General features: G+C 32.6%; 1 protein-coding gene, 1 long non-coding RNA gene and 5 other non-coding genes across 10 annotated transcripts in view; 6 read left to right on the forward strand and 1 right to left on the reverse strand.

Annotated features, from left to right (window-relative positions):
• The window catches only part of LOC138856471 (uncharacterized), a 158,080-nt gene that overhangs the window by 131,532 nt on the left and 4,566 nt on the right, over nt 1-21,982 (forward strand). The window contains exon 2 of the long non-coding RNA XR_011395688.1: nt 11,250-11,281. This is a non-coding gene — a long non-coding RNA (uncharacterized lncRNA). The remainder of the gene's footprint in view (nt 1-11,249; nt 11,282-21,982) is intronic.
• Nucleotides 1,346-1,418, forward strand: TRNAV-AAC (transfer RNA valine (anticodon AAC)). The gene has a single exon. It is a non-coding gene; the product is annotated as a tRNA-Val (tRNA).
• Nucleotides 5,471-5,543, forward strand: TRNAV-AAC (transfer RNA valine (anticodon AAC)). Its single transcript has one exon. It is a non-coding gene; the product is annotated as a tRNA-Val (tRNA).
• TRNAV-AAC (transfer RNA valine (anticodon AAC)) lies at nt 8,674-8,746 on the forward strand. The gene has a single exon. It is a non-coding gene; the product is annotated as a tRNA-Val (tRNA).
• Nucleotides 10,213-10,283, forward strand: TRNAG-GCC (transfer RNA glycine (anticodon GCC)). The gene has a single exon. It is a non-coding gene; the product is annotated as a tRNA-Gly (tRNA).
• The window catches only part of spz3 (Spaetzle domain-containing protein 3), a 61,200-nt gene continuing 51,255 nt past the window's right edge, over nt 12,038-21,982 (reverse strand). For all 4 annotated transcript variants that reach the window (XM_070107605.1, XM_036366867.2, XM_070107604.1 and 1 more), the window contains exons 4-7: nt 19,649-19,773; nt 13,037-13,357; nt 12,842-12,967; nt 12,038-12,771 (exon numbers count right to left, since the gene is read on the reverse strand). In XM_070107605.1, the coding sequence (XP_069963706.1) occupies nt 12,615-12,771; nt 12,842-12,967; nt 13,037-13,357; nt 19,649-19,773 (729 nt within the window). In that variant the 3' untranslated portion in view covers nt 12,038-12,614. The remainder of the gene's footprint in view (nt 12,772-12,841; nt 12,968-13,036; nt 13,358-19,648; nt 19,774-21,982) is intronic.
• On the forward strand, nt 21,513-21,583 carry TRNAG-GCC (transfer RNA glycine (anticodon GCC)). Its single transcript has one exon. It is a non-coding gene; the product is annotated as a tRNA-Gly (tRNA).

Below are 21,982 nucleotides of genomic sequence, written 5' to 3' on the forward strand. Positions count from 1 at the left end.
AAATTGCACTCAAAGTGGTTGGGCGATTGTAGTATGAAGTGAAGCTGAAACTTCTCAGTGAAGTTAGAAAGGTACAAAGCTATATGGTGGATAGTAAAGTGAAAGAAGAGATAGTTCGTCGTTGGAGTAACATTTTAAGGGTAATGTTCAGCTGAATTTGTATTTTTATTATTTTCAAAAATTATTTTCTCATTTTTTAATGTCTACTAAGCGCTGGCTCTAGAAGTTTACTCAGCATTTTTTTAAGTATTTTATTTGCTCTTTTTATTTATTTTTATTTACTCTTGAATAATTGTCTACAACTTGAGGCGCCAACTCTAATTAAAATCTAGTTGACGGTGGAAGAAGGTCGTATGTAAGCTAAGTGCTCTTTACAAATGACTCAAAACTCGCTGAAAGGTTTCCTACACGCTCTGACCCAGCACTGTCAGCACATACTAGACACAAGCCAAAAGGTAAACGAAAGAAACAGCAGCAATCCGTTGAGTCTAGCGGTGAAGTATAGACAGTTGTTTGCAATTTTTCCTTTACACACTTTCATGGCAAAGCTTTGTTCTTTCTTCGCATAAGTGCAGCCCATTGACACTAACTCCAACGCGATCATTAGCAACGTCAACTTCACAAACCATACAATTTCATTGCAATGCAGCAACAAAAAGCAACCAAACTGTCACTAGCTGGACCCTTTGTTGTTGCTGAAGTTGCCAGGAGGTTTGCAAAACAACGGACTACAATACAACAACGGTGAAGCAAAAATGAGTGAAATAAAAGGAAAAAAATAGCCAACTGTAAATACAACAAAATTACACACATACATACAACAACAATTGCAACAATGAAAATGTATATTTTTTTTAGGTTATGTGCAATGGCAACTCCACAAAACTGTGTCGGCGAACAGCAACAAAAGCCACAGTCACGTTGAAGGTCATTAACATTTTCGCAGAATTCGCCAAGATTTTTTTTTGTGCCTTCGTTGATCTCTGCGCTCTGTGCATAGCTTTTGTACTTAATTTAATTTACCTTTTTTATCAAAACAAATTTATTTCATTTTTGCTTGGTCATTGTTGCGATTGGTTATTGTGAAAAGTCTTTTTGCTGGGTCTACATAAATTGCATAAATAAAAATAAAAAATTGCGTTTTTCAATAGAAATCAGTTTTGGAGTATTACTTGTGACTATGATTTAACAAAATAAACAAAAACAGAAATTTAGATTTAAAAACAAAAAAAAGAAATGAAAAATTCATAAAAAACAGTAAAATTTTCCCTAAAAATTCGAAATTTTTTGCAGTTCATTTTGATTTTGAAATTCTCATAATATTTATTTATTACTAAAAATAACTGTTTCCGTGGTGTAGTGGTTATCACATCCGCCTAACACGCGGAAGGCCCCCGGTTCGATCCCGGGCGGAAACAGCTAATAAATTTTTAAATAAATCTATATAAGAATTACTTGATTGGTAATATTATTAGTGAAGACTATATTAGAAATGACCAACCAAGTGGTAGTTCGAAACCAAACCATCGAAATTGGCTCATAAAGGGTGATCCAAGTATTGTTACTTTTTTCAATAGCCTTTTTTTTGACAGATCACGCATGAGTCATGTCAAGCTGTTATGATATTTTTGACCAGTATTATTTGGCATGGAAAGACATACCTCAACTTTATTATGAAAATTCACGTTCTGTAATTAATGTGTTTTGTGCGCTTCGCCCAACTTCTGGTCAGCATACTGCTTATGCAAGAACTGAAGCCGCTCGACCTTCCCAAGCGACATAGACATATGGTCTCTTGAAAAGTTTCAAGAAGAGGAGGCCCATTTCTGGGTTAATGGGTTTGTAAACAAGCAAAATTGAGGCGTTTGGTACGACGAACACCCTGAAGAGATTCAAGATCTGCAATTTAATCCAGTTTTTGGTGTATCTACAAAAAGGTAGAATCATCGGCCCATAAAAATATTTAGTCAGGCCCACGAAGAAAAGAGTTCGAAACCAAATCATGGAAATGAGCTAATATAATGTTAAAGAAGAGCTAGAGAAGCAATTTCTGGGAGGATGCCCTCTGCAAAAGGCTTAGACAAGTTATCAGTGTCCTTAGAGATAAATTGCAACTACTTGCAGCGGCGTACACTGACCAATTCCTTTCTCTCTCTCTTCTTTACGTGCCAATGGCATTCAGTCGACTGGGGAACTATCAAAAATGCCAGAATAGAACTGGTATATAAAAGAGCGAAGTGCGTAACTCCGCACTAAATGGAGGCAATTGAGCTAAATTATAGAGATAAGTTCGTTTCACAGGTTGCCGCCAGTGAGCTCAGGACCTTCTCCGCTGTTACTTTCTGAGGTAGAAAATTCTTCTTTTGACTTCATTAAAGCTTTTGATTGGGTCGTTCGGGGGTAACGGTGTCATGGCATAACTCTAAAGTAGGAACAAAGCCCATCAATGCTCGCTAGTAACTCTTCTTATGTATACATATGTATGAAAACATATGTACATATATGCATACCTATGTACTTATGAATATGTATTCATATGTATTTGAATAATAATATTTGATTAGTTAAATCATTGAAGTGGTCACGAAATCTCTGAATTTCCTATCAAATTGTCAAATCAATTTTTACTGCAAATTGATATAATCGCACATACTTATGGATGCTGAGGGGAGCATTGACCACAGATTGCAGCGCATACCTCAATTTATATCTAATCTACATATGGCGGCGATTGAGAGCAAATTTTTGTTGTACAACATACTCATACATTCCTACATGTATTTTATACAATGCAAATTCTTGATTGATTGGATTAAGTTTTGAAGTGAGCCCTTAAGTATGGTTTTTGACTAAATTGTTTCATTGTCGTTTAAAGTCCGCACAGATTTAAATTATTGGTTTACGTATTTCAGAATATTTTAGTTTTAATGCAGGGAAAGTAGCTTCAGGTGTTAGAAATACTTTACATTAAAAAATGTTGCGAAAAAATTCAGCATTCATTATACGACGATTGCAATAAAATATAGTATTTTATTAAATTATATTATAGGTGACAGACTCAGTAAGTTTTATTATTGTATTATATTTTACTTCGCGTCAGCTAAAATTGTATAAAAATTATTTCATATGGGATATATGCTATATTGATATATAAGCTCAACTGAAGAAGCTAAATTTAATAGAATGAGTTGTTGTGAAAACGTCAACTCGAGGATCGCAATTTATTATTTTAAAGATTATAAGGTTTGGACCAAAGTCTAGACCAATTTCTATCATATTCCTACACAAGTTTTAAGAAAACATGTTAATTAAATTTTGTTGAAATATCACACATATTCATTTTCAGGTGGAAAGTCGGAAATTATGGTACAGACTACATATATTGGAGACAGAGAAGGAGAATGATGAGCTAATTGAGTTTATTTTGACATAGCTGAGGCATATTTGAAAGCATATTTGCAAGCAATTTTATATTTATATTACTAACACATTGACCAACATGTTCGGCATGAGGCTTGATAAAATAACGAAAAAATATATATGTATGTAGTATTTGGGAGTTGGGGTAATTCGTAGACTAAGTTCATATATTTTCGGCATTAACCTATAACACATCCAATATTATACGTTGCACTATAGTATATCCAATATTAGTCATTTAATTTTGCGAAAATATCTTAGCATACATATATATATAGCATAAGGCCAACCGGAAGTTTGAAAATGTTATCTTATAAAGATAATAAAATGTTATGTTAGGTTTATGAGAGATAGCGGTACCCGATTTTAACTATGGCATAAGGTACCTCACGTACTATGACTAACATATGTATATGGAGTAAAATCAGCCAGATGTTTGAAAATACTGTGATTAGTTATATGGCGGATAGGGCAAGTTTTCACCCGATTTTACTCATTTAAGGCATAAAAATGCACCATTAGAAAAAAAAAGCATCTGACCTATTTTAATTGACCGTTATTTTCGGTAAAAAGTTAGCACCCGGTACTCGGGTCGCCATATTCGGTAACCGGTGGCTTGAACAGTTATAGGCGAATTTTGACAATTTTTAGGCTTGAGATGGTATACCTCAAATGCACTACTTGTGTATCGTTTTGTCCCGATATATTCTTTGGTGCTTGATTTGTATACTGAAAGTATTAAAATTATATGGAATTTAGAATTGTGCTATATAGGAGTAGGCGTGGTTGCAGTCAGATTTCCTCTATTTTCACACTGTAATAATTAAACAAATTTAGTTGAAATTGGTCAAGTAGTTCCGGAGATATGTGATTTCACCTAAATATGAACGGTGCTACGCCCATCGTCAAATATTTACATTGGCTCCTATAAAACTCCCCTGTACTATCCCACATGTAAAATTTAATATCTCTGACGCATTATTACGCCTATCAACAATACGAAACTTGGTACCAAGGAACATGTGTGTTTCGTAAAGATATCTTAATTTTTACTCAAGTTACAGCTGGCACGGTCGGACGGACGGACGGACAGACAGACAGTCACCCTGATTCAACTCGTCTCGTCATCGCGATCATTTATATGTACATAACCCTATATCTAACTCGATTAGTTTTAGGTGATACAAACATTTGTTAGGTGAACAAAACTATTATACTTTGTAGCAACATGTTGCAAGAGTATAAAAATATATGTTAGCTTATTATTATTATCGCAAAAATAAAATAACTATAAAATTATAAAAATTGAAATTATTAGCTGCATTTGACTACTGCTACTACAGCTACTTGCTCACCAAATTTATAAATCAGAACTTTTCAGTCATTTGATCATGGATATTCCCCTCGTCTTCGTTTCTGAAGAATTCTTTATTGTGACTGCCGAGGTACACATACTTTGATACACCTTGCTTTCATTTCGAATTTAAGCTGAGCAAACATTTTCATGTGGAATTCGGTGGTCATCTCGTTTTGGGACCATTCACCGAGCGTGCGAAGCGCATGGTGGTCGTTCGGCTTCAATTCTTGCAAGAGGTGGATTTTTTAAGCCCGCAAACCAAGATCTATCCGCAAAATCTTCCATAAAGTGAATGGGCACAATTCCAATTGTTGGTCGCGATGGCGGATTCGGGCCTTCTTCGATACTGTGCTCCACAGCGTAGTACGGTGCGCACTGTACGGCATCTGAGACTTGCTTTTTTATGATTTTAATGATTATGTTATGAAATGGCAAACCAAACTGAGTATAAATCAAGTAACAGCTATCAAAAGGACCAACTCCGAAAAAAATATTGCCTAATTGAAAACCAAACGTCTAAAAACACCCATTATAATATAAAATTATAGCAATTTTCGTTAACCGAGACCGGTTTCATTAAAGAATTAGATCGAATTGCTCTGTTGAAAGGTGAAAGGTTGAAAGGTGTTTTATGAACTTTCATTTACTTAAAATTTTTAAACCGTTATCTGAAAGTTTAAATTAAAGATAACTGTTTCCGTGGTGTAGTGGTTATCACATCCGCCTAACACGCGGAAGGCCCCCGGTTCGATCCCGGGCGGAAACAGATAAAACCGCTTTTTAGTTATAATTTATCGGAAACTAGTTATGAGGGTTTTAGAAATTGTTAAAAAAGGGGTTGTTGTGTTGTTGTGTGCTAGAACAAAACGGAACTTGAACATTGATGCTTTGAATTTGGATGAATTTAAGTGTAATTATAATCCAAATATGTAATGATGAATTAGAAGTTTGAAAAATTTGAAGACTATGTATGATATGATGTGTGATGTCGATATATACATATTATATATAAAATATATATAAAATGAATATATACGTGTTCCAAAAGATCTCCAGTAAGATCCTCTCTTTGGTTAACAAAAAAACACACTTGTGTCCTCGCCATTACTAAAAGTGTATGTAAATCTCAAAATTATTTATATTGATTATTCTAATTAATTTCAAGAAGGTAAAGATTGCGAAAGTATGAACAGCCCAATCTTCATACAAATCTTTTTCCGAAACCTCCACAAAGGAATTGCATACCAACTTGTACTGTCGTAAAATATTTAGTACTTATACTAAGCTATTAAAAACTCAACAGTTTGAGGCCAGTTATTGTGGACTACAGCAGCTACACTGGTAACGAATGAACACAGTGTAAAATGCAATTAAAATGTGCACTATAAAGTAGTATAAAACTACAAAAATCTCCCAGTTTTTAGTCTCGAGTGAACCAGGCATCAATTTTCACACTTACTCGTATAAGCAGAAAGACAATGAGCTCACTTACCGGTAGGAAATCTGAAATGAACTGACAGTGAAGCTGAGAGTAATTGCTCTTAAAGTCGATTTTGATTTTCATGTTTCTAGAAACTTTTTACAAGATACAGATAACTATTATACTAATTATATACTTTCGAGCTCCATAAATAACGGTTTGATACTATGTTTCAACGACAATTAAAATATTTTAAATACTAAGGTCAAAATACGAGTTTTCTTTACTAAATATTCTTTATGCCTCTCCGTTAAAATAATAGGCTAGTCTAGGACTTGCATATAGCTTAATATTTCGGTTTTATGGTCTGTTTCAGATAGCACGAGTTCCTTGGAGTCCCTCTTAAAAATAATAATAAAATCGTAATAGCTAATAAAAAACATATTAATCACTGAAAGGGAAATATTCGATTCCTTTTACTCCTAGAATAAATTATTAATGTTAGAACTTGTTTTGAGATTTTGACTGACCTAATCTCTTAATTCATAATCTCAGTGGTTTTTACTATTGTTTTGGCCAGACCTAAGAATGCAGTACATGCGGACTTGTCATATTACCACATTAATCGGAGGGTATAATCGTTTAATAATAGTAGAAGAGAGAAAATTACATATAAACTTATGAAAAATTAGAAGCGTTTCCTTGCTTTAGAATATAAATTATTGGGTATTGAAATTTCGATTATATGATCTCTCAAACTCACTGAAATTAGTACCTTATAAACGTTTAATCAACCTAACCGCATCTATAACATTCCTACTGGGTCGAGAATACTCGACAAATCTGCTTTATCACGATTCCAATGTTTACAACAACTATCACCAATACACCCTCAAATGACCATTCATTGCGACGAGTACGGAATTATCCATTAATGCCATCACCGAATGCAATCTATTCATAATTCAGTGATGATGACATGCTCAAGTTTCGCACCCTCCACCAGGGTGTGATGACAGTCTTATACCCGCACCGCGACCACTCCCATCTAATCCCTGCAACTTTGTCCAGTGCAGAGGCGATTAAATGCAGTTGCAAAAAGTCGTGATAATATGATGATAGGCCGTTTAAAACATACACACAATGCAATCAGAGGGTAAATTGCATAAGGAGCCCAGCTATCTGGTGCTACAAGTATGTGGGGTATGGCGCTGTATCCTTGAACAACTTTGAAGTGTTCTCACTTATTTCTGCGCCGTCTATTGAATTGAGTTATTTCACAGAATGGACAGTCGTAAAATTTAATGATTATGGTATGTGTGGCAATGGCAGTAGGAGAAGGGAGATGTCACAATCTCGCCAATACATGTACTAAGTGCCACAAACTGGTGTCTGAGTTTAAATGAAGTGATGGTCGTTCAAAAAACATCGCAATATGCGTAAGTAGTATAGTTTTAGATAGCGATTTCAAAGTAGAAGAGGCGCGGTCTGAGGAAAGCATTGCATTTTCTTACAATGATGTACGAAAATAAGCAAAATTTGAAAAAGTTTCTATTGCCTCTTGCACGGTATTTTAAGATTTGGCAAATATTATACAAATCTGACTACTGATAGAGGTTTCAAAATGATTCTTAATGTAGACAATTGGCTAATTGAGATAATTAATCATCTTTATGAAGAAGTTGGCTGGTAAACCGCAGGGAAGTAGCATCAACCTCATTTTGTGCTAAAACATCTGAAGGTATACCTTTGGTTAAACGATTTATATTTTCAAAAATATAATCCGAGGTTTGCCCATATTAACCTGGTATTTCTTTGTAGCTTTCTTGTTTTTTCAATCTTTTTCTGGTTCATATTTGTAGTCTCACACTGAAAGTTTTCTCAACGTACTCGGTTAAGATAATCTTCAAGTGCTATTAAAACCGCAAATGTGTTCATAAAATTTTGTGCTAATGAATTCAATCCCCTTTTCTAATAGGAATCTATGAGTTTAAAATTTTCTTAAAAATTTCTTGAATATGGTTGTGAAAAAGTACGAATGATGAATTCGAAGTTTCGTTTTGATAAGAAAATTACTCCTTGCTGGATTTTGCGATGTGCGTGCGATTCAAAGTTGAGTCTATTTCATTTCGAATGATTCTAAGTAAGAGCAAAGTTTGAGAGAATGGAACTCTTTATTCTCGTATTGAGTTCAAAAGTTAAAAATATCGATTAAATTCCATAGATACCTATCAAGCGATATATCAAAGTTTGAGGCTTCAAAATTGGATTCCAGTTTTCATAATATTTATGCAAGAGTTTGACATATAGAAATATACATATAATGAGTTATTGGTACATATTTATAAGGAATAACAGTAACTGTATTCACTGTATTTAAATTTATATACATAGATATGTAGAATTGAGTAAAAATATTCACCACAGAGCCTAAATTCATAACAAAATATCTGTTAGTCCAACGTTATAATTGTGTGTTTCCGTGGTGTAGTGGTTATCACATCCGCCTAACACGCGGAAGGCCCCCGGTTCGATCCCGGGCGGAAACAGTTATAATTTTTTTTTATTGTTATAACTTTTGTTTGGATGTTAAATTGCGAAATTTTTTAAAGTGAAACGGTTTATTTCGTCGCAAATTAATTTTTCCTTTTAAATAGCGATTTTGTTTAATTTATTATTATTATTATTAGTTATTTTGGAATTCCCATTATAAATACTGATAAGCATTATAAGCAAGCCTAAAAGCATGCTAGCTCGTTATCTCTGAGGAAATGTATCTACAGTATGTACTAGATAATCACTGTTTAAGCAATTAAATTTAATTATAATGCTAAATCCTTATAGAAACTCGGTTTAATATTCAAATATATATTTTTACGAACTGCTATTCATAATATTATGTTAATAAGGATTACTAAAGACAAAAGAAGATCAAAAGCGACTAGAAACTAGTATGCATAATGGTTTTTATTAAATTGTGTACAGTTCTTCAGCCTTAGAATTATATGTAAATAATAAAATAAATATATTTCCTTTTCAATTTTCTTTGAACAAGTCAAACTGAGTACACATGTATGCATGTGTTACGTTGAGCCTTTAATAAATTTCTGCTATTCCCGCTCCAGTTTTAGCACTTTCTTTTTCAAATTAATCTCATCAAAATTGTCAAAGGAAGTAAATGACAAAATTTATGAACGCTTAGGTATTTATGTGTGAGTATATTCCTCATTGGGATGTGTCCTATATGCATACTTTTAGCGCTAAATATCTAAACGGGACTCATTAAGGCGAAACGAATTTTATATACATACATAGCACTCATACATAGGTCTTAACAATAAAAATGTGTTTAAGTTTTGCTAAATGGATGCCATACATGCTTCAGTGTTTATAATAAACGAAAAATTTTAAACAAAAAAATAAACATTTTTAAATGAATGAACGAATGGAGAGTTGTCTCACTCTTATTATTTGAACAGTAACTGTTTAAATGAACACATTAAAATGCTTGTGGAAACACTTAAGAACGCAATTCTGTAACTAAAAACAAAAACTATATTAAAGAATATATTAAAAAACAATAATAGTAGTAGTAAACTGTTTGAGCTTCAAAAATAGACAGCACTGATTAATTTAAAAAACTAAATTCAAAAATTACAATATTGTAAATTAAAAAAATTACAAGGTTTTAATTTACTTTACAAATGCAAATTCGTTAAAAATTTTATAATTTTAATAATAAAAAATAAATGATTAGCTGTATGTGGCATAGGTTCACTGCGCAGTTACAGCGCCACTGTATTTAGCATAGACATCTACCTTTGCTCGGTTTATTTAACTACACCGTGGTTAATATATAGGAACAAGAAATTCTCTGCTTAAATTGCAAAACTCAATACTAGTAAACTAAATAGAGTTTGTGTATTTTTAGATTTCTAGTGCGCTCTGTGTTGTAAACCTATTGCAAATAACTAGCTTCCGCTCAAAACGTCAATAGTGTAAGAATTTTTTAAAAGCATCGGTGGTTCAGTGGTAGAATGCTCGCCTGCCACGCGGACGGCCCGGGTTCGATTCCCGGCCGATGCAATTTACTTTTTATAAATTTTCAAATTTTTATTTATTTTATTATCAATAAAATATTTACCATTATAGAATACGAGTATTCAAGCTTAAGGTCATGCATGCAAGTTTGAAACCAATCAGCGGTGTTGTAGAATCTGACAGTAGTCGGAATCAGCATTGAAACCGATAAAAAAAAGTAGTAGGTGTCTTGACCTCAGATATTATTGGTTTGATATTCGAAACAGAAATTGTATTGATTTTGGGTGTCATGGAAACCATCGGTTTTGTTATCAGAAACAAAGCAAAAGAATAGTCGCTGACAGATTTGAAATTTAAGTTAAGACATTTATTTATATTATTGTAACGATTTAATTTATTCTTTTTTCTATGGGGGAAAACATAAGAATAAAACAAAAAATGTCATAAAAAGTGAGTTTGTGGAAAAATCCAAATATTTTCAGAGGATTTACAAAACATAATTTAACACGCAAATGCGTCTTTATTCAGATCGATATTGTGATATAAATCGGTAAAGTAAGCATGCCCATAAACATTCAAGTAAGTGCAAGCCAAATTTTACATGCGACTCCCCTGTTACATCAAGTTGATTACTGTAATCTTTTAATATCTTTATTTTAATTTTTTCATTGCTTTTTTCATCCAACAAAAGAAAAGCTAAAATAGCGTAACTAATTGCAAACTTTATTAGACTTTATTTAGTATTATAAATTTATCAAATGATTTGACATTTATTAATTTGCAAGTTTTGTCACAATAGTAAACAGCTGATTCGAATATTGGTTTCGCTTATGTTCGAAAAGAAAAAACCCAATCAGATTATGTGACAACATTGTGACACCATACGAAACTAATAATATACTATATAAATATATATTTAAAATATTTTTCCGCCAACTCTTATTAAAAATATGTGACAATAATTTTAAAGATTTTTGTACTCAAATATTGGCATATTTTCTTTTATTTCAGTGTCTTCAAAACGATGACCTACAAGGTTTCTGGTTAGTAAAAACATCACTTACCTCTCACATCATATTTATTTAACGCCTACTATTTTGCCTGCGAATATAATATATTATATTTGATTTAGCCATTTTGAGTTTATTACAATAAATTGCTCAAACATTATAATTATTATATATGTTGTTGACTGATTCAATCATTAACTAGCCGTCGAAATCAATTATCAAAGAAAAATAAAAGAGAATAAGTTATAAACCTGTTTTGTCTAAATACCCATGAGTGGGAACCTAATTCAGACGCTTCCACCGTGGACTGAACTTAGCAAAAACGCATATCTAATTCATCAGTCATTTCATCAGCTTCCACAGGTTAGGGTCACAGTTCCATTGCTATTTGTTTTCTTTATCAATGATATTCCCTCAAGCTAGTTTGCAACATGATTTCGTGATTTTCATAAATAGCACAGATGGCGTCAGTTTGAGAGCAGTAGTTTGAGAACTTATGGAAATTTGACAGGTACCCTAAGATATGGATAGAAATTTTTTTATGGCGCGATTTCTCGGTCTGACCAAATACTTTTCATCTCATGTATAGCGTAGGTACCCCATTATCTGGTATATAAATAAAAAATCTTAACTTTTTTTTTACTAATTATTAACTTTATTAGAATTTATTGATTTTTATGCTCGAAACTTTCTGAATATAATTTGATACCACATATGCAAATACATATCTATATACATATATAGTATGAAGTACTTAGCATACTTACATATTTTATTTCAAAATTTCAAAAAATTATTATAGTGAAGTAAAATCTCTGCAAATATTTGCTAGAACTAAAAAATATATAAAAATCAAAATTGTCAATTCAAGAAAGAAATCATAATATTTTAAAAATATGAGTTCTAAAAGCAAAATGAACACCTCGAAATATTTGGAAACAACTTATTTAATTATCAATACTTAAGAGTTATTTAATAATATTGATAGTAAAGTAAAGTAATTTTCAAAACAACTAATATTTTTGAACTACTAATTTAAGCAAGTAACTTATGAGTACAGAACTATAACTGCTACTTATACATGTTTAGCAGAGTTGCCATGTTTTAGCGCTATTTTAACTTGCAAATACTTCGCTAAAAACTAAAATTTACTTATTCTAGTAAACCTAACCTAAAAATGTGTGCGAATTGAGTAAAATTAAAATTTGAAAATGATTAACTAATTCGATTTAAAAAAGTGTAGAGTGTGTTGCTTAACTTAGACGCTAACGAGTTTAAGCAGATTACTTATTTGACTTAAGTCTAATGAAATGTTAAGTGAACTGTTGGGTTCGTTGTCACATGAGCGCCACAAATTCTGAAATGCTTATGGCTTACACCGGCAAACGCAACACGATGGAAAGAGGAACCAGTCCATAAAGATGCCCTTACAATCATTGTCCGGATCATAGGCTAGAAGACGATGCCATTTATACTTTTGCTCACAACCGCAGTCGCGATCACAGCGCGATGTTGCTGGCGTGCTAAAAGAATAATAAAAAGTAGCTTTTTTAAAATATTCGTTATTATGAAAAAAAAAAATCAGCAACTTACGTGCAAACCTCCTGATGTATGGCCTGCTCAAAGTGCTGTGTATTCACAATGGCGCGTATTTTACCCGCCGAATTGGAGGCCCAATAGGGCGTGACGATCTCCACCTTAGACTCGCAAGCGTCCACTCTTTAGTAGTAGTTTGAAAATATATTATAATAAATTTTTCTCTAAATAAATATTCGATGAACTGCTCACCTTCCCGTATTCTGTCCAGCATTCGCAAACGTATTCGTATTCGCTTTATTCGCATTTCGATTCGCCTGTCGTTTGTTGCGCAACTTGCCAAAGTAACTTTCGCCAGCTTCCTCAGCATGTGGTTCCGTGCTACCATCATCATCCGGCACCAAGGCCGGAAATGCGCCTGGTGGTATGAATATATCGGGATCATCAATGAATCTACGCTTGCGTTTCTTCGTTTGTGACTGTGGTCCGCCAGGCTCCAGATTCATTTCAAAATCACCATACATTCGTCGCATCAGTGCCTTGTTGTCGTCAATGAAACGTTCAATTTTATCACTGCAAAGAGAAGATTGATGGCGAAATGTGGTTAATACAAGAGCGATTTCAGTAAGGAGTATTAAGCATATAATGTCATAAAGTGTATGGTGAGTATAGCATCAAAGAGAGAATTTTTGTAGTGGCTACAATAGAGGTAGTAGTAGATCTGACTGTATGCTCAAAACTAGTTAAGGGATGTCTAGACTCCTCATTTCAGTCATCGCGTTACTATGTGATTAGACTGGTTTGGGTGTCTGACCACAGCGGTATTGCAGGAAACAGTAAGGCTGATTAGCTTTCTAGCTCAGTTATGGATGGTTGAGCCTCAGACCATCTCAGCAAGTGGTGGTCAACTACAGTTATCACTTCCAATCGAAATTCATGCGGTAAGATTGAACATTTTACCGAATGTCAGTTGCATAAGCTGTCCCGCCTTTGCCAGATCAAAGCTAAATCACCTCGGATCTCATACTTTTAGACATCTATATGAAAAAGAGAATATTGAAGTACAGCATCTAAGCAGGCTCTTTGCCGATAGCTGATATTGAACTACAGCAGTTTTTATCTGGCTTCACAAAGAACTATACAAAGCAGTCTTGAGGGATCAGCTATCTTACCTGAAGTATAGCATCAAAGAAAAAAGAAAAAAATCAGAACTAGAAAGGGAATGTACATGACAGGTATAGTCAGCTAAAAGTCTAAGTTTTCAGTGATTTTGAGATTTTAGTCAACCGTCGATAAGTTTAGAGATATAAAAGCTGTTACCTCTAAGACTTGTACAAAATATCGATTCTAAAGTATCATTTGAAGTAATGAAGTCAATTATCAAATCTTTATTCCACTACCTTCTAGTAATAGTCGTAATCGAAACCACAGTTACAACTGTCAAATACTACGACTATATATCACAACAATGATAGCTCAAGTGGGCGTGTGCTCACACCTTTCAATTCACTCATCTGTCATAATATACTCATAAATGTATGTGTGTATCTACCTCAATCGCAATGGAATTTCATTGACGAAACATATTTGTTACTATTGATGCATATATTATAAATTTTCCATTACTCATTCATTCATTAATTGTTTACATTGCAAATCAGTTTGTGCGGGTTTACAAGTGGTAAATGTACTCATCTCAAGTAGTAAAAGAACATTTTTTCTAATTATTTTCCACGTCTTTTTCAACGTTTGCGCCCCCGCAGAGAACTTGACTGCTATTTGTATACATTTTATATCATGTTTCATACAAATGTTCTCTACCAAAATGAAGGCGTCAGAAATTCACATACTTGCATATAAATATATAGACATGCAGTGCTTTTCACTTCTCAGACACTTCCGAAAACTATTAAGTGATAGATGGGTGTGCTTAAATATTTTATACCGTAAATTTTATTATGACAATTCAACGGAGCTACTCTAAGTGGGCATATTATTTGCATTTCATTTTGTTTTGTGCACATGTAACTGGTAAAAATCTAGAGAGTTTGGGAGATCACATCCAAATAATACCGGCTATTTGATTTTGAAGGCACAACTTTGAGTATAATGAATTTGAAAGCCACCTAGGGCTATGTAAAGTATATAAGACGTCAGACTACAAAACTAACTTAAATTGCGATCAATTGTTCGCTAATATCTTCGTTTTTATGTGACAAAAGATTGCTGCTTCAACGATCGTATTCGACTATTGCTTTAGTGTCAAAAATCAATTCTCAAATAATTTTGAAAAGTGCTGCCGCGTTGACAACTCTTAGCCTAATAAATATCAGTGTCGTTTACGTAGATCCGACTGCCGGTAGAGCAAACTATTTCGTACTCTCTACTGATACGTTCTTTTAATGAGAGAAAGAAGTATTCATTCTCACTTCGTTGACTAATGGAGCGCAACTTATTCATGGTTCAAGAGAGAAAATTATCTTCAAAGCCTTTATAATATGAGAATAACCAATAGTGTAAAACTCATTTTTGCTTGTAATCTATTTATATTTTGTAGATTAGATCTCCAGTTTACTTTAGACCATTCGACAAACTTAACATAAAAACTCCGTAAGCTAGACTAAATGGAACATATTTGAATCACATTAAGCCGCAACATATTTATATTTTACTTTTTACCAAATTATTATTACCGTGTGAACAGTCTTCGACGATAAGATAGTAAGAACGAAGCATAAAATAAACTTTTACACAAATCGTTTCTTTGGGAAAATGTCTCTTTGTTAGGTATCAATTTTAATGCAAGACCGGCATAAGTCTGCGGTTATCTGCAAATAACTAATGGAACTTATTATATTATACGAAATGAAGTGTTCCCCTGTACCCGAAGATTCAGAAACGCAAATCGTTTTCAAGATTTTATGTAGTAGTAATTTGTTGAGTCCAATTTTACTCTAGATACAGTTTGGGTATAATTAATTCCTTGTTGTTTCCTAAAGATATATCTTGGATAGTAGTTCTCAAATGTATTTTATAGAGATTAATTCAATCTGAGCTGTGTTGATAAACATATAATGAAATGTATTTCTAACCAACTATACGTTTTAGTAGCGATATGTTTACTAAGTCTGTCAGCCTAATATCACGGAAAAAAATATAGCAATCCGGTTTCCTCGAAAACAAGAAAATAGTCCAGTACGGGATACAGATATTTATGTCTTAATATTAAACGAAAGTCTCCATCCCTTTTTCATGTAGATAAACTTCGTTGTAGGCTAGGTTACTTTAGGCCAGGTTATGTTATGTGTAAACAAGCTCTTTGGATCTTTTTCTACATAACATGCTTACTAAAAATAATTCACTGAATCATTCTGGATGGCGCTTGTGCCAGTTAAGGTCGTAGCACTCATTTAACGGAATTTTAACGGAAGCGAAAACAAAACTCAAAACACAAAAAAAAAAAATGCAAATCTGTCGCAATTAAGTATTACAAATGTATTTTTTATTTATTTTTAATAATACATGCCTTTCAATTTGTTGTGGCTTGTGAAAAATATTTAAAGCATCTCAAAACGAGTTATGATCGAAAAGAGTCATGGGAATTCGGCTTTTTTTCAATTCATTGGAAAGTAAACAGAAACGAAAATAAATTTTATTATAGTATAAAATGTTAATAATATATGTATTATGAAAGAATTAACTTAATTTGAATGAAAAGTAGAATAAAGTAATCAAAACTCAGTTCTCAGATTTAAACCGATTGAGCATGTGAGGATTTGCGCGAAACTAATATAATTTAAATAAAAAAAAAATTTTAGTACTAGAATAAAATTGTATTTTCGTCATACATTTATTTCATTGCTGCCATCATCCGCAGCCTGCGTTAATACTGCCGGCTCATTGTACATATAACTGTTCAAAATAGAAATGCTGCTATATACTTGTAAATACTACAATACTACGCACAAAACAATAACTGTAGAATCTTCTTTTATTGGAATTGCATTGTCAAATAAGTTTTAATGCGTTTATCAAATGAGTTTTGAATGGTGAGTTTATAAATTTGTATATCTGGTTTTTGAACATTTAAACCAATTTACCCATAAACAGCTTGTAAATTAAGAAAATACTCGCATAATATATTAAGATGCTAAAATTTTAAAAGTATTAATGGATTTGTGCTAAAAGCATGACTTCTTTGTTATTTATTTTTATGGAATTGACGAATTTATGAGCATGCGCGTGTGGCCTTGCACCCAGCCATAAACTCGATTATGTTTTCAAGCGAACTTGAAGCTGGCTATACCACTGAAAATAATATGCTGCAGGAGTACGCTATGTCTCTGAAAACCCCCTTCTACTGTGTAAGTAGTAGTGTGGCTAATGGACAGACTAAAAAATTCTAGTTTTGCGTAAATGTGAATTGAGTATTATAATACCCCTTATTAAGGTAACCCCAGAGATCCAGAACCTATGTTAGGTAGTCTCTAGAAAGTCCTATTTTAAGTCGTTCTATTTAGCAATTCGGTGAAAAAACTCAAAATAATGTTAAATTAAGCGAGTTTTGATTGGTATTTAGTAGAACTCCATTAAAAACTCTGCTGTTCCAGAAAATGCTCTTCCACTTTTGTATCTCGAGTTGAGCATGGGTACGGTGTTTCATATTACGTCATTACGAAAAATAACTCTAATCGAGTAGATAACTCACGGTGCCTAAACTAATGTATGGCTTCCCAATTTGAAGATACTTCCATTACGCACGTTCATCCAATAACAAGTAGATCATGAGACTATGATAGCTGGGGGGAAAAAAATGTTTACCTTTTCCTAAGTTTTTTTGTCTAGTCTATACCTCTAAAAATACTATACTAAGATTTTAAATGAATATTTAAAATATTTTTTGAGTTATAGGCTTCTAAAGTGTACCCACTCAGTGCAATCAGCTCCTTCAGTTTACAAGTATCTTTAAAGTCGTTTTTCTCGAAACAGCATTTTATCGAATTTGCTGCAGTGATGATGCAAATGATCACTATCAAATATTTTTTGCATGTTTTGTGGTTCTGGTTCTCCTGCCAGTTTTTTGATCTGATCAAAAATCGAGTTTTAGCAGGACTAAAATGACCAAAACTCGAGTAAAATTCAATTTTTTTTTATTCAAACAACGCCACTTTTTCTATTTTAGGTTTTTTTTTTTAACCGTAGGTCATTGTTCGGAAAATATTATCTAGTGAGAATGTTTTTTAGGTTTCATCCAAGTAGAAAACCCTAAACACATTTAATTTTTTTTTTTTTAATCTTTCAGTTGTATTCTTAAAATATTCTAAAATCAATTGATACAGTAGTTTTTTTTTTCAATTCGCCTTTTTACCTTACTTTTGCAGTTTATAATTGAGCGAAAAAGATCCAGAAAATAAGTTATTAAAAAGAAGAAAAACTCGATAATGACATTCACAGTAGAATGAACAGAACAGAACACACGACTTTTGTCTTCAATTGTCAAATATCAATTGTAAAACGAGAAAAGAAACAAAAACAAAAAAAAAACGTTAACTTCGATTGCACCAAAGCTATAATGTCCTTCACAAATACAAAGGTTCCTTACAAGAACTTGATTCCTATCTAATTTCGTGAAGATACCTCGTCAAATAAAAAAGTTTCCCATGCAAGCACTTGATTCCGGTTGTTCAGTTTGTGTGGCAGCTATATGCTATAGGTGTCTGATATCGGCCGTTCCGACAAATGAGCAGCTTCTTAGTGAAGAAAAGACAGGTGCAAAATTTCAGATCGATAGCTTCTAAACTTAGGGACAAGCTTGTGAAAATACAGACAGACAGACGGACATGGCTAAATCAACTCAGTTCATCATGCTGATCATTTATGTATATATTTTATAGGATCTCCGACGTTTCCGCCTGGCTGTTACAAACTTTGTGGCAAACTTAATATACCCTTTTCAGGGTATAAAAAAAAACAAATTGTATTCAATACTCGCTACGTTTATGGTAAAAGCTTTTGTATGTAATATATTTGAACAGAAAAAAGAAAAATTGTTTCGAGCAAAAATATTGAAAAAAAATTGTTTATACTTACATAATAATTTGATTAGAAATAAAATAAATTAATTTGTGATTATATTTGGCCAAGCAAATTAGTATAACACTTGACCGCGTCAACATAAAATATTCAATTCAAAACACATAAATAAAACCATTATAAAACGCTAGCAAAGAAAAAAATAAATAAATAACGGTGTTAATGACTTTTTATTAAACATTAGTTACATTAATTTTCAAAAAAATTTCGAGCGAAGTAGGTTGCATTTCTGCTTACAGTTAATTAATATAAATTGAGTGTGAATATTTTTTTTTTACTTTTTCTTTTTATTTTTTTTTTACGATTTTGTTGTCTTCTTGCTTTATTTATTTCTTATTAATTTTTCCTCTTCTCTATATGTTTTTATTTTTTATTTTATTAGATAAAAAATTTGAATTCTGCATTTATTTAGCTTAGGGCAAATGAGTTTATAACAATATTGCATGCAATTTTTTAATTATCTAACAGCAAATACAAAATTTTAATTTTTTCATAATTATAACCAACAGCTTAATGATAAGGTTTTAAGGTTAGGGTTAAAAAAAAAAAACAAAGAAACGAAAAAGAAATCAAAATTGTTTGTATGTATGAAAACGAAAAATAATATTGAAAAATCTGCCGGCGTGCTAATTTGCGATAATCAAAGCAAATGAGCTCAAACGCCAAGTGATTAGTTGTTTACCGCCTTAAATGGCGATAAGCTTAAACGGCTTACAAACGTATACAATCACTCACACTCACGCACACATTTATAAGCATTTGGTCACTTACATTGGATAGCTGTTGCCCGCCGTCGGACAGAATAATTGATGGTAACGTTTGATGCATGGCACACCTTTGATTATATCACCGCGCACATCTAAACCCAAGGCGACAGACAATGCAGTCCACCAGATCTGAAAAAAGCCAAGAATGAAAGAATGATATAAAAAAAATGTGACGATGTTTTGAAAATCTAAAAATTTGTTTAAAAAACATATACGAGCAAATATAAAAATTTCGAAAACTAAAAAATGTAATAAATAATAGCAAAAAAACATTAAATAATGTTTAGAAACGATATAAATTAGAAATTACTAGGGTGGCCTTATATATTTCGGTATTATAGAACAACAACAAATGTTAATCATCGCAAATCCTTTTATTGTTTTTAAAAATCTTCTCCATTAAGATCTATACACTTTTGCATGTGTTTCAACCAATTGTCGAAACACTTTTGCCACTTTTATTAAGGTGTCTCCGAAACATGCGTTCTGAACGTATCAACGGCCTCTTCAGGTGTTGAAAAACATTAACCTCTCAGTTTATGTTTTACGGAAATAAAAATAAGTGTTTCGGTGCCAAGTCAGGACTATATGGTGGATGACTCATCAAATCGATGTTTTAAGTGCTCAGAAATGCAGTTGTTTCAGTCGATGTGTGAAAGCTCGCATTGTCGTGGTGAGGCGTGATCCGTCTTCGGCGGTTGGTTTTCCTGATTTCTTGAAAGACAGCTGGCAAACAAATGTTTGTGCACCATTAAGCATTTAACGTTCTGCGTTGCTCTAGTGGTATGGTTGCGACATGTCCAGTTTATCCAAACAAACAGGCTCATTTTACTTTCGAGGTCATACGCATAAATTCACGATGTCATAGATGTGTTTCGAGGCACCGCTAAAGTACTTTTTTTTGATGATCCCACCAATGCCTATAGTTAACTCAACCTCACGAAAGGTCACATGACGATCTTGCAATATCAGTCTGAGCACAGCATCAATACTTTTCAGAACAACATTTGACTCAACAACGATTGATTTCGCCATACCATCGTTAAACACTGGTCTTTGATGGAGCTTCACGCCAAAAATTGGATTAAGTACAGCGATGCACTGTTGCTGAGTTAATCCATGTCGAAAGTTGTAAAAAATAATCGCGCTAAAATGTTCGCAATTTAATACCATATTTTGCCCGAGATGAATATTTTATGTTACTGTAAAAAACACAAACAGCGCTCATATGTCAAAACGTTCTGAGTATGTCTAACATAATAAATGTCAAAGTTTGCAATAAAATTTTGAGTTGCCAATATGCAACACTAAGGTTATCAGATCAAGAAATATAAAAGGCAACTTACGTAAAAAAAATTTTGTAATCTGCATTAAAAACAACTTTTTTTGAAAAGTATGGAAGAATGTCTAAAATTTCTTTCTATGAATAAACATTTATAAAAAAATTATGGAAAGTCTAAAGTTTGTTTCTAACATAATTTATTAGTCCAAAATATTCTAAAAATAGATTGTGGAATAATTAATTATTTTTCGTAAAATATTCAAATTTTGGCAAAGTCATTGAATCATCGATTTTTTCATTATATGATCTTCATCTGTTCATCTAAGCATAAATAATATGGTAATATCACGACATTTTTATAAATTATTATAAATTTTTATATAATCATACATATTTTTAAACACTTTAATATGCTATATCATTATATTTTTGACTTCTTGCGTTTGTTTAAAAATAAATATTTATAAATAGATATTGCCATAAATTTGAATATTTTTTGCAATTTAAGTACAACTTTCTTATATACAATTTCTTTTCACACTACTCTAACTTTGGTAGGGAGTTTTGGTGAGCTTTTTTGGTATGAGCATCGGTGGTTCAGTGGTAGAATGCTCGCCTGCCACGCGGGCGGCCCGGGTTCGGATCCCGGCCGATGCAATTTACTTTTTCGATATCATATGCTTCTTATAAAAATATATTATATTATATATAATCTAGTAGTAATAAACTATATTAGAAATTGTTTAAATAAATAATGATTGCGCGTGAAGATTAGGGAAAGAGCCAATTCAAAATGATGTGTTTTTTCTAAATTTTTATATAATTTTTTTTTCTGACATTGACATTGGTTAGGTAAATTTTTTACCGTTTTATCTGTCCCATTGACTAATATTTTGAAATAAAAAATGTCATTTTACTCATTTCATTGACATTGTAGGGGCGTGATCACTTTCGCTTAGGGGTTGGCTTCTAGAAGTTTAGAAATTGATTAATACAATTTATATACCAAACTAAACGGAACTGTAATGAAAAAAGTTATAAAAAACAGCTTGCAGT

The sequence above is a fragment of the Bactrocera oleae genome, chromosome 3, assembly GCF_042242935.1.
Source record: "Bactrocera oleae isolate idBacOlea1 chromosome 3, idBacOlea1, whole genome shotgun sequence".
Lineage (NCBI taxonomy): Eukaryota > Metazoa > Arthropoda > Insecta > Diptera > Tephritidae > Bactrocera > Bactrocera oleae.